Source organism: Cetorhinus maximus, chromosome 30, assembly GCF_964194155.1.
Source record: "Cetorhinus maximus chromosome 30, sCetMax3.hap1.1, whole genome shotgun sequence".
Taxonomy (NCBI): Eukaryota; Metazoa; Chordata; class Chondrichthyes; order Lamniformes; family Cetorhinidae; genus Cetorhinus; species Cetorhinus maximus.
In genome coordinates this window covers 20959555-20974009 of record NC_135908.1, presented here as the reverse complement: position 1 = coordinate 20974009, position 14455 = coordinate 20959555, and the positions used below count along the sequence as shown (strand labels likewise).

The 14455-nt window shown below is 41.7% G+C and overlaps 1 protein-coding gene across 3 annotated transcripts in view; it reads left to right on the top strand.

The window, feature by feature from the left end:
• Nucleotides 1–14455, top strand: part of znf592 (zinc finger protein 592) — a 146156-nt gene that overhangs the window by 94422 nt on the left and 37279 nt on the right. For all 3 annotated transcript variants that reach the window (XM_078532576.1, XM_078532577.1, XM_078532578.1), the window contains 2 exons: nt 1167–3580; nt 11610–11788. In XM_078532576.1, the coding sequence (XP_078388702.1) occupies nt 1187–3580; nt 11610–11788 (2573 nt within the window). In that variant the 5' untranslated portion in view covers nt 1167–1186. The remainder of the gene's footprint in view (nt 1–1166; nt 3581–11609; nt 11789–14455) is intronic.

The window sequence follows — 14455 nt, the reverse complement described above, 5'->3', positions numbered from 1 at the left end:
CTCAAGTCTAGAGGTAACAAAGGCTTGGATGAAATTTTGAGTGCACATAAGCTTTTTGGGAATCTTTGTTATGCCCATGTCACCTTTGTTTCCCTGTCCTGTTTACACATGCACTTTGGCTGCTGTTCTGGACCTGAGATAATTACTTTTTTCCTTTATTTCTTCTCTCTTAACCCTCCTGGGCCCTTTTCTCATTTCCTCTTACCCTCCTGTTCTTCATTTAAAACTTTTGTTGCCAAGCTTTTAATCACTTGCCATAATAACTACTACTTTGGATCCCTTAGTTTGATTATGTTCTTGGGAAGCATACTGGAGCATTTTACTACATGAAATGCATTTATATTTTACTACATTGAAAGCATTTATAAATGCAAGTTGTCACTGATCCCTTCTACACATGTGACTGATGATGGGGGCTGTTCAATACTTACCAGCCACGTGAAATACATGCCTCAGATATGCAAGTGTTTACATTTCAGAAGTGTCTGACTTGTCTGAAATGATTGAGAAAGTTTGAAAGAAAAAAGTTGTGGGCTTTTGTTTGCTCTATTCTCTTCCTGCAAAAAGAACAGCTACACTCAGCCAAAGTTTTATTGCAATCAGGCTGTTTGCCAGCTGCTTGTATTACAGATATTCAGGAGAGTGGCAACACTGCACAGGTTCCTGGAACTCGTAATTACTAGCACTAATCTAGACATATTACTGTAAATGCAAATTGTTTTTGATATAGTGTGCCTTAATGTCACATGTCTTGCCCTTCCTGTGGAGTTTCATTTTGGAATTCTGTGGATGCCACAGCATACTTGCTGTCACCTTTTTAGAGCAGTCAGATGGGACAGTATAAATGCTGTAGTGTTTGACCAGTCATTCTTAAGGGCATTAAAATTCTTGGGGCTGAAATGGAATTTGAGGACTGCCAATGAAGATCTGTGGCAAAGTGTGTTTTTTTTAAAAATATTAATGGTTTTGTATACCCAATAGATTAGTGAAACCGATCATCACAAAAACTATGTTGGCAGCATTTAGTTTTAGTAATTTTCCTTTCAGTAGATTTTTGTAGCTGCTTCTTTATATCATATCTCTAGGATGTTGGTTTTGTATTTGCGCCAATTCTGTTTCACAAGTAAAATGTAATTGTAACTAAAGCATTCTGTCTTTCTTTTAAGGTTTTACTAAGTGCCCAAACATGGGTGACATGAAGACCCCAGATTTTGATGACCTCCTAGCTGCTTTTGACATTCCTGACCCAGACCTCGATGCCAAGGAGGCTATCCAGTCGAGTAGCGAGGAGACAGAAAGTCATCTGAAGCAAGCAGGTATGGGTATAGACGAGTTGTCTATGCACCATGCCATACCTGATGTCCCAGTGGTGAGTGTTATTGTTAAGAACACCAGCCGACAAGACTCCTTCGATTCTATCACTGAAAAGGATGGCCACCAACTTGGACAGAATCTGCTTCAAAATGGGTTTCGAAATTCTGATCTTACTGCTGATACCCATAGTCTTGGAAATAGCTACAGCAAAATGGTCACTGCTTTCATCAATGGAGATAGTTCCAGAAACTACTCGGATAAATTTGATGCACCAAGGTCAGAAACACTGCCAGCCTTTAGTCAGTTTAGTCCCATTTCTAGCCCAGAGCCAGATGAAACCATTCAAGATGCTAGTATAATGGATAATCTTAAACGGGATGAGAGACCTTACCTTGGTTCTGTAGGCCTGTATATTTCTACGGAGAGCTCTCTGGTGGACAGTACAAGGGAGCAGCCTAAACAAGCTGTGACCGAGCTGAGCATGTTTGATGAATACTCTAAAAAACGGGAAAAAGCAAATGAGATTAGAAACTGTAAAGTGAAGGATGTCAGCTTGGGGCAAAGGACAAACTCAACAAATGTATCTGAAGAAGCAGTGCAAAAGGACAAGGTCTTTGACAAAAGTTTGTTTGACAGCTTGCAGCCCTCAAGTGAACTGCATAATAATAACATAGAAGAGCCAAAGAGCAGTAGTGTTCCAGAGATGACCCTGTGCTCTTCTGTCCCGCCTCGCCAGCGTCTGAAATCAGCTCATTCAAAGCTGTCATCTTGCTTAGCAGCATTGGTAGCTCTAAATGCCAAAAAAACATCAGAATTCCCAAAGGAAGAACAAAAAGAAAACTTTAAAGAATCCCTGTTAGCTTTGAAGGACGGGGTAAAGGGCAGCCCCAAAATGGCAAAGTCACCAAAGAGTCCGAGAAGTCCAATGGAGGGTGTAAAGAAAATGATAAACAAACAACCTGATAGTCCAAGGAGTGTGTCCAGTGACTACAGTGGCAAAGGATCCCCATACGTTGCAACGGGTTCACCACCAGCCATCCCAAAAGTAAGGATCAAAACCATTAAAACTTCTTCTGGTGAAATTACCAGGACTGTGACTAGGATAATGCCAGACTCCGAACAGAGCGAGTCTAGAAGTTCACCAGAACAATCACTGACTGAAATGGCTTTTACTGAGGAGTTGAGTTTACGATCTAGCCCTGTGACCAGTGCATCATCACAGATGCATACTTCAACAGCAGTGGAAAATGAAAAGAAGCAAATATCAGCCAGAAACATGGCTAATGCAGTCAGTTCTTTGTCTAGTATACCTGCCAAAGTAACTGAAAATGTAGATGGCAACAGCAACTTGAAAACCATGGCTGTAACAACTACACCACCTGAGGATGCCAGCAGTGCCATCATGAAGGTTGCTGGCATGATACAGCAGAAGCAGGCTGCAGTAAAGCACTCATCAAATATCTCCAGTACAAGTCTCCTGCCAAAAGCTGTTCACCTGGCAAGCCTTAACTTGGTTCCGCACAGTGTTGCTGCTACAGCCACCGCAAGGTCCAGTACTCCGCGGCAGAGCCAACAAAAGATTGCCACCCAGGTGGTAACAGTGCCGCTGGTGCAACAAGTCAAGAACACAGTTCCACAAAATAATGAATCCCCTACTTCAAATCAGAACATTGTTGTTGAAGCTTTTAACAAACTGTTAAACAGCACCAATCCTGTGCCAATTTATGCTCCAAACCTTAAACCACCTGCCAACAGTAATGTATCCATGCCAGCTCGTGGCTATCGCTGTCTGGAATGTGGAGATGCATTTGCTCTAGAAAAAAGTTTGTCACAGCATTATGAGAGGCGGAGTGTCCACATTGAGGTGATGTGTAGCCATTGTTCCAAACTGATGGTCTTCTTCAACAAGTGCAGTTTGCTTTTACATGCACGGGAGCACAAGGGCAAAGGCGCTGTTATGCAGTGCACTCAGTTACAGATGAAACCCATCCCTTCGGACCAAATGTTTTCAACCACCCCAGTGACATCTTCTGTATCGTCTGATCCTCCTGCCCAGGCTGCAACTTCTACTGCCCAAGCAGTTGGCAGTTTGACAGTAATTGGGGTGGATAGTCCAGCCTTCAGTCACCCTGCCATGCCTCTGCGCTGTGATTCACTTAGATTAATACGTCATGGGTTAAAATGTCTCGAATGCTATCAACAGTTCCAGGATGACAACAGCCTTGCAGGACACTACCAGCAGGTGACAGATGATGCTGAGGCACCGGTAAGTGAATTCAAACTATATAGAAAATCATCTTGTTTCATTCAAGGGGAAGATGATGCATGCAACGTCATTTCTTGCAGTTTAAGAATATACTGTTCGGGCACTTCTAAGAGTTTATTTCTACTTTTTGTGTTCATTTTGTGTTCATCATTGTGAGGTAGCTTAGCATTGGGTTATAAAACTCTTCCATTTAAGACACCCCGTGTCAGCATCATAGCATAGCCAGTTGCAGGTTAAAATTTCTAATCTGCTGTAACACCTTGAGAGCAGTAACATCTTAATATATCAGTATGACTTATTTCAATTTCTCATTCCAGCTATCCTGTGGCTTCTGAGCGAGATTAACAATTAATACACAGGTGCACTTTTGTGTTGTCAGCCGTACCTACTAGAAACTGGATCAAGACTCCCAACTTCACTTTCCATTAAATCCTCATGGCCTGAGGACAGAAGAGATTTTCACCCCACCAGTATAGACTGGATTTTAATCTGCATGCCAAACATGAAATACAATGTCTAAATCCATTGTGCCCCCTCATTCCAAGGTGCCGTCGGCTACTTCTGAAATGATGAGGCTCAGATTTCTGAAAGCACCTCCTTAAATGATCGACAGCTTTTTTTTCTCTCTCTCTCCTTCCCTCTGAGGTCACCCTGTACCATGCATAATTCTCTGATCAAATGGGCTGGCAGACACTCTAATACTTGTTGCATTGCAGTACTGAGTCATGAGAAGGTGCATAGCCATGGTATGAGAGGGAAGAAAATAAATCCAGTCCTCAATGTGTGTATCCTCCAGTTGGCTTGGCTGAGATCAGCTGCTCACAATTAATAAATGTCACGACTCACTGGGGATAGTGCGCTAATATCAAGCCCCACTGCTCCCCGAGCCAAGACACATGTGAAAAGTTTGATTAAACCACCAGATTGCCCCAATTCTACCTAACTCTTTAATTTAGGTTAACAGAATACAAGCACCAAGTTTGTAAACTTAAGTAAATAACTGTTTATTAAACTAATTGTCTGTAACCAGTGGCAAAAAAAATGAACTGCTAACTTTTAATTCTATAACTTAAACTCTACCCCTTCTTAACCCCTATACACAAACGCACACACATAAGACATGCAAAACATGGATTTTAAGGGTGAGATAAAACAGTTGAATAGCACCAATCCAGAGTTTAGGATTAGATGGGTTGACTTTGATTGCTTTCTTCCAAAGTTCTTGCAGGCTGTTGTGGCTGACATGAGGTGGTCTCCCAGCGCTTGCAGCCTGTGGTTCTCTGGTTGAAACTTGCTTTTAATGTCTCTACTTGTGATTTTCCCCTTTTTCCACTGACAAGGGGGTCTCAAAGAAAGCAGGATACAGCGATGTGAGGAATAGCCAGTTAGCTACTATGGCAGGATTACTGGAGTCTTATAAAACACTGGAGAGAGAGATTTCAGGTCTTTCCTCTTTTCAGGCTGGGAGCTGATCTACTGCACTATCCTCACACATAGCCAATCAAAACGCCATCGCTAGGCAGTTCCCTCTTAAACCAGGTCTCCATTCCAGCACCATTCTGTCCAACCTGGTGCACACTGTTCCAGGAGAAAGCAACATTGTAGATTTTCTTCTTCCTGCTCTCTTTAAAAGAGAGAACATCTCTTTTAAATTGTAGCCATGGGAGTCCAATCTTAAAGCCGCAGTCCATGAAAAATAAATATATGTTCCTTACATAAATTAGAGCCAAACTTAAACTAGTGTTACAGATGCCCATTCTGGATTTAAAAAAGAAAAATGCTTTCTTAAACTTCAAACACAATAACAAGGAAGCCTAGATTGATTCAGTTCTGAGGAAATGAAATGCCTGGCTTGCACATGAAAAATGTCATCATATGTTGTTGTAGTTAGGTGGTTTCCTCCTCCCACATTGTATAAAGCCCCAGGATTTAGGTCATCGTACCAGTCAGTTCTTATGTTGAGAGATTTTCCACGTGCCACTATCTAAGATACTTAAGGTTAGAGACCTAGTTCCAGTTACAATGAAGCTGGTGCAATGTTGCACCTCGTGAGGCTTTTACAACATAGAAGTATGAAACCAGGTGTGTCACTATTTACCTGTAGTGACACAACATCACGTGTGTGATAAGCAAGTGATAATGTCCAAAACCAAGAGTAATATACTATATCTGTACAGTAAATGGAGATGTATATTATTTCCAAGATACTGCCCAAGTTCTATCTTTACTCCCGAGTAATGGCTGTAAGGATTCTAGGATTCAATGGGATGGAATTTTATTTTTTAACAATGTATACACCAAAAAGGGCATAAGTTCAATTCTTGGTCTGCACTGAGCCTGGTTGGGAGCCTTGTAATTGATCTCAAAATATCCAGGTTACAAAGACAAGTTTCCTGCTGTCCATTGCCATCCAGTCACCCTGTTTGTTGTTGGGCAGTAGTGCTGCAGTGCATGGCTTTAAGTATCTTGCACATGAAGGACAATTCTGGAAGATGGTAGCCAGCATGAGCCACCTATCCTTCAGCAGAGGACGGGGGAGGGGGGTGGAAATTGATGGTGGGAGTGGAATAGCGAGCTGTTGGAGATTTTGCCTTCGCAGCCCAGTAACATGTAGCAGGAATGGCTACCGTTTCTCTCTTCAGGAGTAGAGTTCAGGAGGCACTCCAATATTGAATGATTCTCCAGAACTGAGGGTAGGCTCAAGGGCGCCTATTCATAAATGGGCAAGCACATGCAAATTAAATTAAAATGGGGAACTCTGATGTGTTCCCTATCATGGGGCCATATTGGATTCTGAAGCCACGTAATGGACCCCAGCTTCCAACATCTAAATGTCAACCTGGAGGATCTTGGACTTTCTCCTCAGGTGGGGACAGGAGACAGGGGGGGTGGATGGGGAAAATGTGCACTCATACCCAGACCATTGGTAAACACAGATGCCCAGGAGCAGCAAGACAAGTATTAGTAGTAGAAAATCTTAGTATTGTAACAAGCTCGGAGACTGCCACTTCCTCCCCTTGTGGAATGCTTGCCAATCTCAGTTTGGAATAGCCTGCCACCAGGGCCCAGCGTGCCAGCATCACCTCTGTAGTTAAACCTGGACCCAATGATACAGTCAGGGTGAGGGGGTAACTCTGGGAAGGGTGGAAGCTACACCGAAGCTACCCTGCCCCGAACTAGGGAGCCTAGACCAGAATGTCTGACCCCTAATAGCATCACCTCTCTTATTAATGTAACCAACCTCATTTTTAAAGGCAGAAATAGAAAAAATATAACCTCCACTGATTTCCCCCTACCCTCTCATGGTTGATAGCGACAGTTATTCATAGAAATTGTATTATTAGAAAATAATGTTCTTTAATGCTATTTTGAACCAGGCAGTGAGAGAAACTGACTCCCCCCCCAACCGCCCCGCTACCATACAGCCCTTTGTCACACCTCCCATTGACCATTGAGGTCCGGAAAGTTGCTAACCCACTTACACCCATTATCTTTAGTGAAAGCTCACTGGTTATTTTCAGCTGTTGATGGTATTCTGTTTTGACACTTAACACTTACAGCTCAGAATTGGGCATCATTCCAGCAAAGCCTGAGCTGTTCAGGCACCAACGCTAGACCCAAGAAGCATTAATGTTGGCCTCTGTAAAAGAGCAAATGTGATTGTTGCAGTTTAAAGGTTAGATTACTGGAACATCTGATTTTAACTGTATTAAATAATTGATTTAAATGCATATCACAACTGTTGTGTGTAACCAGTTAGTGTTTTTTTTTTAAAAGTGCAGTTTAAAGGCATCAGCATTGTTAGTGCAATTCCCTTAGATTTTTTTTAGCTCACTAATCCCATCCCTTGACATCTCCAGCTGTGTCACCTCCTGCCAGCCAATTCCATCAGGCTTTTTTCCCCCTGCGTTACAGCTGTAACTACGCTTCAAACGTAGTTCATTGGCTATAAAGTGCTTTGATACCCTGGGACTGTGAAAGGTGCTATGTAAATGCAAGTCTTTTTGGAGTCTTTGACTGATCCCAGGCAGCTCTGTCAGTTGACCCCTCTCACCCAGCTCCTGTGAGTAACTCCGCCATTAGCTTGTGTAGCGTGATGGGTATCCAGTGTTTAATGTTTACACATGGATATGGTTGCTGTTTATCAAGTGATGAGAAGTTTTTTCTCACAACTCATGGGTGAGAAGTGTTGTAATAATACTATGTCTGTGACATCTAAATGTATTCCTATTAGAAGGTTATGGGGGATTTTAAGGGGAATAGATAAGGTAGATAGAGAAACTATTTCTGCTGGTTGGGGAGTCTAGAACTAAGGGGCATAGACTAAAACTTAGAGCCAGACCTTTTACGAGTGAAATTAGAAAATGTTTCTACATCCAAAGGGTAGCACAAATTTGGAACTCTTTTAAACTTTTACAATATGCATGGGTGCTTGTGTATGTTTTTGTACACTTTATTAGACTTGGGGATGTAACATTTACCAATTTATGAATACACCACTTTAAAGACAGGTATAGAATAAAATGGACTCAATATATATCTCTGTCTTTCCCCAATGAGTCTTAATTACCTGCCTCAAAACGGCATCCATTACTGCACATCAGTGTTGCTACCATTTTGATGCATCTGGGTCAGGTTGCCAATCGCAGCCAAATTTGTATAAGCATTTCTATCTATGCCCGAACACAATATCAATTTAGAAATGCCATCTGTAAAAGACCTACCTGAAATGTATTTGGGCAAAGAGGGCACTTTCATTCACTCAGTATATGTTCAGTTGATACCAAGATGAAAGATCAGGCCCCTGCCTCACTCATCTGTCTAGTCTCCCTTGAGTTCCAATCCTTTAATTTTGCTTCATTCCCATCATCCTGTACAGGTCCTGTGCCATATTATCCTGTACTTTGGAGTAACTCGAGTCACCTTAACTTTCATTCAAACAGTTCTTTCTGACTGAGTCACTTAGTATATTGAGACATCAGTTACTTTCCACTGTGCATCAGAAAGGGAGATGCTGCAATAATTTAACTGTTCCACAAAAAACAAAAACCTGTTTTCCTCCAGACGCTTCTACATTATCTTGGGATACTTTTCTTTGTCATCGTCGGCTGCCCTCGATTCGAGGATGATGTAGAGTCGTGAGTTTCTGCCATGGGTCTTCATGTGACTGAATAGGCTGATTCTCGACCCACAGATCTTTGGCACATGGAGAAGGACATCCCAAGAGGTAGTGGGATCCGAAGTGCAGGATTTACTACTTTTCTTTCTTCTTTGCCACAGCTCTGCCTCATCATTTAAGGAGCTTGGTCTTAACTTGTCCATTAAGCTGCATTGTGCTATCACCATTCTGATCAATTGATACCAAGCTCCTCCCAGTCATTAGAGTCAGTGCCACTGTGCTTCAAGGAGAACTTTAGAGTCTCTTTGAAGCGTTTTCTTTGTTCCCCCCACCCCGGGACTCTGGCCTTTTGAGTTGAGTGGACAGGACCTGGTGGGGGAGAGTTTTTGGCTATTTGGACACCATGTCCAGTCCGTCAAAGTTGATTTTGCAGTGAGTTTTGTCTAAATACTTGTGGAGCATTTGTTCGATGGCCCTCCCATTGAATCCAGAGGATGCGATGGAGGCATTGCTGGTGGAATTTCTCTAGCACTCTTATGTGTCGGTGATGCACAGTCCAGGTCTTGCTGCCGTACAGGAATGTTCTGTCCAGTAGGACTTTGTTGTCAAACACTCACTGCCATAGTTTGTAGAAGGCTGAACCGGCAGAGCTGATCTGGCGTTAAATCTCCTCATCAGTGGTGGCCTTTTGAGAGGGGTAGCTGCCAAGATGTGAAAAATGCTCAACATATTCAAGAATGTATCCTTCAACCTAAATGGGACATGAGAGATTTGGCTGACCAGGTGCTGGGTGATATTTACGTTTTGTTTTGGCGACATTCAAGAACAGGCCAAGTTTCTTTTATGCAGATTTGAAGAGATTGAAAGTGGTTTGAAAATCGGGTGCAGAGAGTGGGCAACTATCACTGTAGTCATCCACAAATTATAGATCATGTATATCTATGGAAGTCAGTTTAGTTTGGGCACAGAGGTGACTGAGGTTAGAGTTTTCTGTGTAGTTGGTATTTGACACTGACACCAGAGGGCAGTTGATCTTTGATGAAGTGAATAGCCACTGTTAGCCCCCATACAATTTACAATCTACCTAACGCACAGCTTTCCTTGACCCCAATAAGAACCTTGAAGGCACCTGTTTTAGATCCCACTCAAGACAGTTGCAGTCATACTATCATGGAGCAATTGTAGGATTGTGAAGAAGTTTCTTGTACATCCAAATCTTTGGAGCACTATCTACAGAGCGTCGTGATTTAGAGCCAATAGCTTTGGTCAGGACGATGAATGCAATGAAGAGTTCCAGCTCTACCTGTCCCACCCCCCCACCCCCAAACCAGCTTATATTTCACCTCTTTTCTATTTTTCCTTAGTTCTGTTGAAGAGTCATACGGACTCGAACTGTGTTCCTCTCTGCAGATGCTGTCAGACCTGCTGAGTTTTTCCAGGTATTTTTGTTTTGCCTGGCAACAAAGACCATGTCGGAGGTTCCCTGGAAGGTCTAAAGCCACGCTGTTTTCTCGGGAGGATTTCCTCAGCTACAGGAAGTAGGCGATACAGAAGAATGCTATTCCTCCATACCCTGTGGTAGAATCCATGGGTGACCCACCATTGATGGGAGAGCTACAGCAAGCAATCTCACAGATGAAAAACAATGTAGCCTGTAGTCCCAATGATATTCCAGCTGAGCTCTTCAAGACTGCAGGATTTTTGCTCATATCAAGGCACTATGCACTCATCCTACAGATTTGGGAGAAACGGAATGGAACAGTTGTAACTATCTTGAAGGGAGATCAATTTTGCTGTGGAAACTATTGAGATATTTCCCTCTCTCCCATAGCAGAGGAGAATCCTGGCTTTCTTCAACTGGATCGATTGGATACTGTGCAACTAGTTGCTATTTCACTTTCAAAGATCTGATTTTATGTTTTGTATTTTAACAGTTCTGGTTTAATTATACTTTTTTAGTGCAGGGCACAGTGAAGCTACAAACTTGAAAATAAACCTTGAAGGAAAATACCTTCAGTTCCGTTTTGGTACCAAATGACTACATTGTTAAGTTTATGTATCTGATTAGCATATTAGAACCATGAGCTGGTCATGATGTAAATCATTGAATGAATGTGGGAATAGCTGAGGGGGAAACAGTGACCTGTGGTTACAGCTTTTGACAGCTGTAAACTAGAACAGTCACTCTACTACAGTATTTCCATAACTAAGTGGATTCAAAGGCAGCTGTTGCACTCCAGCTTAGATTTTTTTGGGAAATATTGAATGAAAACTCATCCACGTAATTTGTTGAGCAGGGAAGAGAGAGACTTTTTGTTCATTTTAAGAGTTTTGCCCTCAGTGGCGATTGAGACTTTGGATTTGTTTCTAAAATGTTCTATTTGTTATCCTTCTGTTAACATGATTACAGAATTTAACTTTAGAATGTTACCTTTGGTTCATGGGGACCAAGATTTAAAAACTCATCCTGTTGTGCAAACGTCTTGTATTAGTAATTTGCTTATTAATGCCTATTCTTTGATTGTTACTTACTTGGCCACATCTGTACAAACATATCTCTTACAAGGATGAAAATAAATATAAAAAAAACCCATCAAGCACTTAGGAGTACTTGGTACGGTCTGAAGGGAGAGTGTTGGGATATCCTAATCATATGTATTTAAATCTTACAACCCATAAGAAACTTCTGTTGCCTGTGAGCTGAGAGAGTGCATGCCCATTGGTGTATTACTTTCTAAATCAGCATAGACATTGCCCAATCATGTATATTGGAGACTGATAATTGAATTATTTTCAGTTTTTTGCTCCACAATAATGCAGTTTTTCTGGGGCCAAATAAGGTGTTATGTGGAAGCAACATGTACTTGTGGAATATTTTACTATTACATTTCTTCTCTTTTTCTTTCTAAGACTTGTCGGGTCTGCCAGATGATGCTGCCCAATAAATGCAGTTATGCTGCTCATCTCCGTATTCATACACACAAGTCCCCTTACTGCTGCCCGGAGTGTGGTGCGGTTTGTCGTTCAGCCTATTTCCAAACTCACGTCAAAGAAAACTGCCTACACTATGCACGGACACTAGTGTATAGGTCAGTATGAAAAGGGTATTCTCACTCAGAATAATAGTTTCCTGAAAATAACTGGTTTGAATTCCCATTCCAAAGCAAGTAACACTTTTTGAAGTACACCATTACTGTTTTCCTACAGAAAAGTTAAAATTCGATAGTAATCCTCCAAGATATATCCTAATTAAAAAAATGGCTTTCTCAGTCCCTACCAATTTCTAATACACTCTGATGTGCATATCATTATTGATGTAACTGAATAGGCAGACTTAGGGACACTAAGACAGTATAATTACAATCTGGCTTTGGAGACCTCAGTTCTATCAATCAAAGACAAAAGCAAAAAACTGCGGATGCTGGAAATCCAAAAGAAAAATAAAAATACCTGGAAAAACTCAGCAGGCCTGGCAGCATCTGCGGAGAGGAACACAGTTAACATTTCAAGTCCGTATGACTCTTCAACAGAACTAAGTAAAAATAGAAAAGAGGTGAAATATAAGCTGTTTTAAGATGGGGGGTAGAGTTGGATAGAGGACCAGTGATTGGTGGAGATAGCCAAAAAATGTCATAGACAAAAGGACAAAGAGGTGTTGAAGGTGGTGATATTATCTAAGGAATGTGCTAATTAAGGGTAGAAAGCAGGACAAGCAAGGTACAGATAGCCCTAGTGGGGGTGGGTGAAGGGAAAGGATTGGATTGAAATAGGCTAAAAGGTAGAGATAAAACAATGGATGGAAATACATTTAACAATAATGGAAATAGGTGGGAAAAGAAAAATCTATATAAATTATTGGGGGAAAGAAAAGGGAGGGATCGGAAAGGGGGTGGGGCATCCCCACCCCCTTTCCGATCCCCCTTTTCCAATAATTTATATAGATTTTTCTTTTCCCACTTATTTCCATTATTGTTAAATGTATTTCCATCCATTGTTTTATCTCTACCTTTTAGCCTATTTCAATCCTTTCCCTTCACCCACCCCCACTAGGGCTATCTGTACCTTGCTTGTCCTGCTTTCTACCCTTAATTAGCACATTCCTTAGATAATATCACCACCTTCAACGCCTCTTTGTCCTTTTGTCTATGACATCTTTTGGCTATCTCCACCTAGCACTGGCCCTCTATCCAGCTCTACTGCACCCCGCCCCCCCTTTAAACCAGCTTATATTTCACCTCTTTTCTATTTTTACTTAGTTCTGTTGAAGAGTCATACGGACTCGAAACGTTAACTGTGTTCCTCTCCACAGATGCTGCCAGACCTGCTGAGTTTTTCCTGGTATTTTTATTTTTGACCTGAATAGACAATATATCAACAGTGTCAGACAGCATAGTTCAATGTGTTATTTCAGCAATGTGCAGTGATTATTATCCATGAGAGGCGCAGGGTTGGAAGTAAGCTACCCTTCTCTCTCCACCAGGAAGGAGAATTGGTAAGCAAGTTGCACTGGGCAACAAATCACATTGCCCCACTCCAGTGCTTTCTCTAATAGCTGGGAATAAACTCCGAGAGACCTGGAAGTAGGTTGCTTTTCCACCCTCTTGACTTCCTTCTTGTCAAAGTGTAGTCAGCGAGTCTCACCTTGGGGTTGAGATGCATTCAATGTGATGTTGCTCAAAGTTTGGAACTAAAAGCACTCAGGAATCCAAAACGTGAACTTGTGACCTTCCAGCCTGGCTTATTGTGGGGCATTGAAGGTAAGATGTGCCAAAGAAAGCAGAACTCCAGATAACCATATAGACCTACACAGAAGGGTCCAGGCTGCACAAGCATTAATCTGCACAGTTTAGCAGGTTAAGCTGCAGTTGCTCTCCTGCGTACTGTTGGAGATTCCTAAACTTTGACTGTATCAGCATATATCAAAGCTGTCGAACCTTAGACAAGCGCAGTACCCACCTCTTGGAGGTAGCATACTCTCCATATCATGAAAACAGAAGCTTTACATTCTCATTCATTTTTCAGTAGCTCAACTTGGAGACCCTTGAGCATGGTGATGGATGTATGTGTCATTCCAAAACAAAATCACTGACTTTAAAAAAAAAAGAGGAAAGCGTTTGTTTAAATGAGGTGGAATCTTTACGTAACTCCTAGATCTTTACGAAGTCAAGTGTAGGGAGGTGTTAATTAGTCTGTGTTCCCTGGAGAGAATATGAAAGGAATGTAACTTCATTGTTAACTGTATTAAATGGCGAATTTGCTAACCTGACTGTGTTGGGCAGATTCAAAATGAAACCTGTTCAAGTGTTTTAGGATCATTGGGCTCTGGACATAACTTGTTTTCCTAAAATAACCAGTGAAGTACAGTATTGTTCAATGTTATTTCTTGGATGTGGATTCCAGAGACTAGAGCAATTGGATCCAGGAATTCTGTTCAGTGCCGTTGGAATCCTCATGTGCACAATTGTGAATTTCCAGCTGCTTCCTCACAGGATGGAAGGGTAAACTGGCAGGCACGTTACACCCTTCTGCTACTGTGTCTCCTAGTAGCCCATTAAAAAGACCCTTGATGGAAGTAGCCCGAGAGCTTGCAGTGGAGCCATGCTGGCACATTCTCTGTACTTTGCCATTGACAGAAAAGCCTTGCGGCAAGGTAGTCCCTACTCTAGACTCTCCTCCTTTTCTTTAAGAAAAGAAATGAATTTTTAAAAAAATAATGTGATATCTTAAATAAAAATAAGCAGAGGTTAGGACAACAA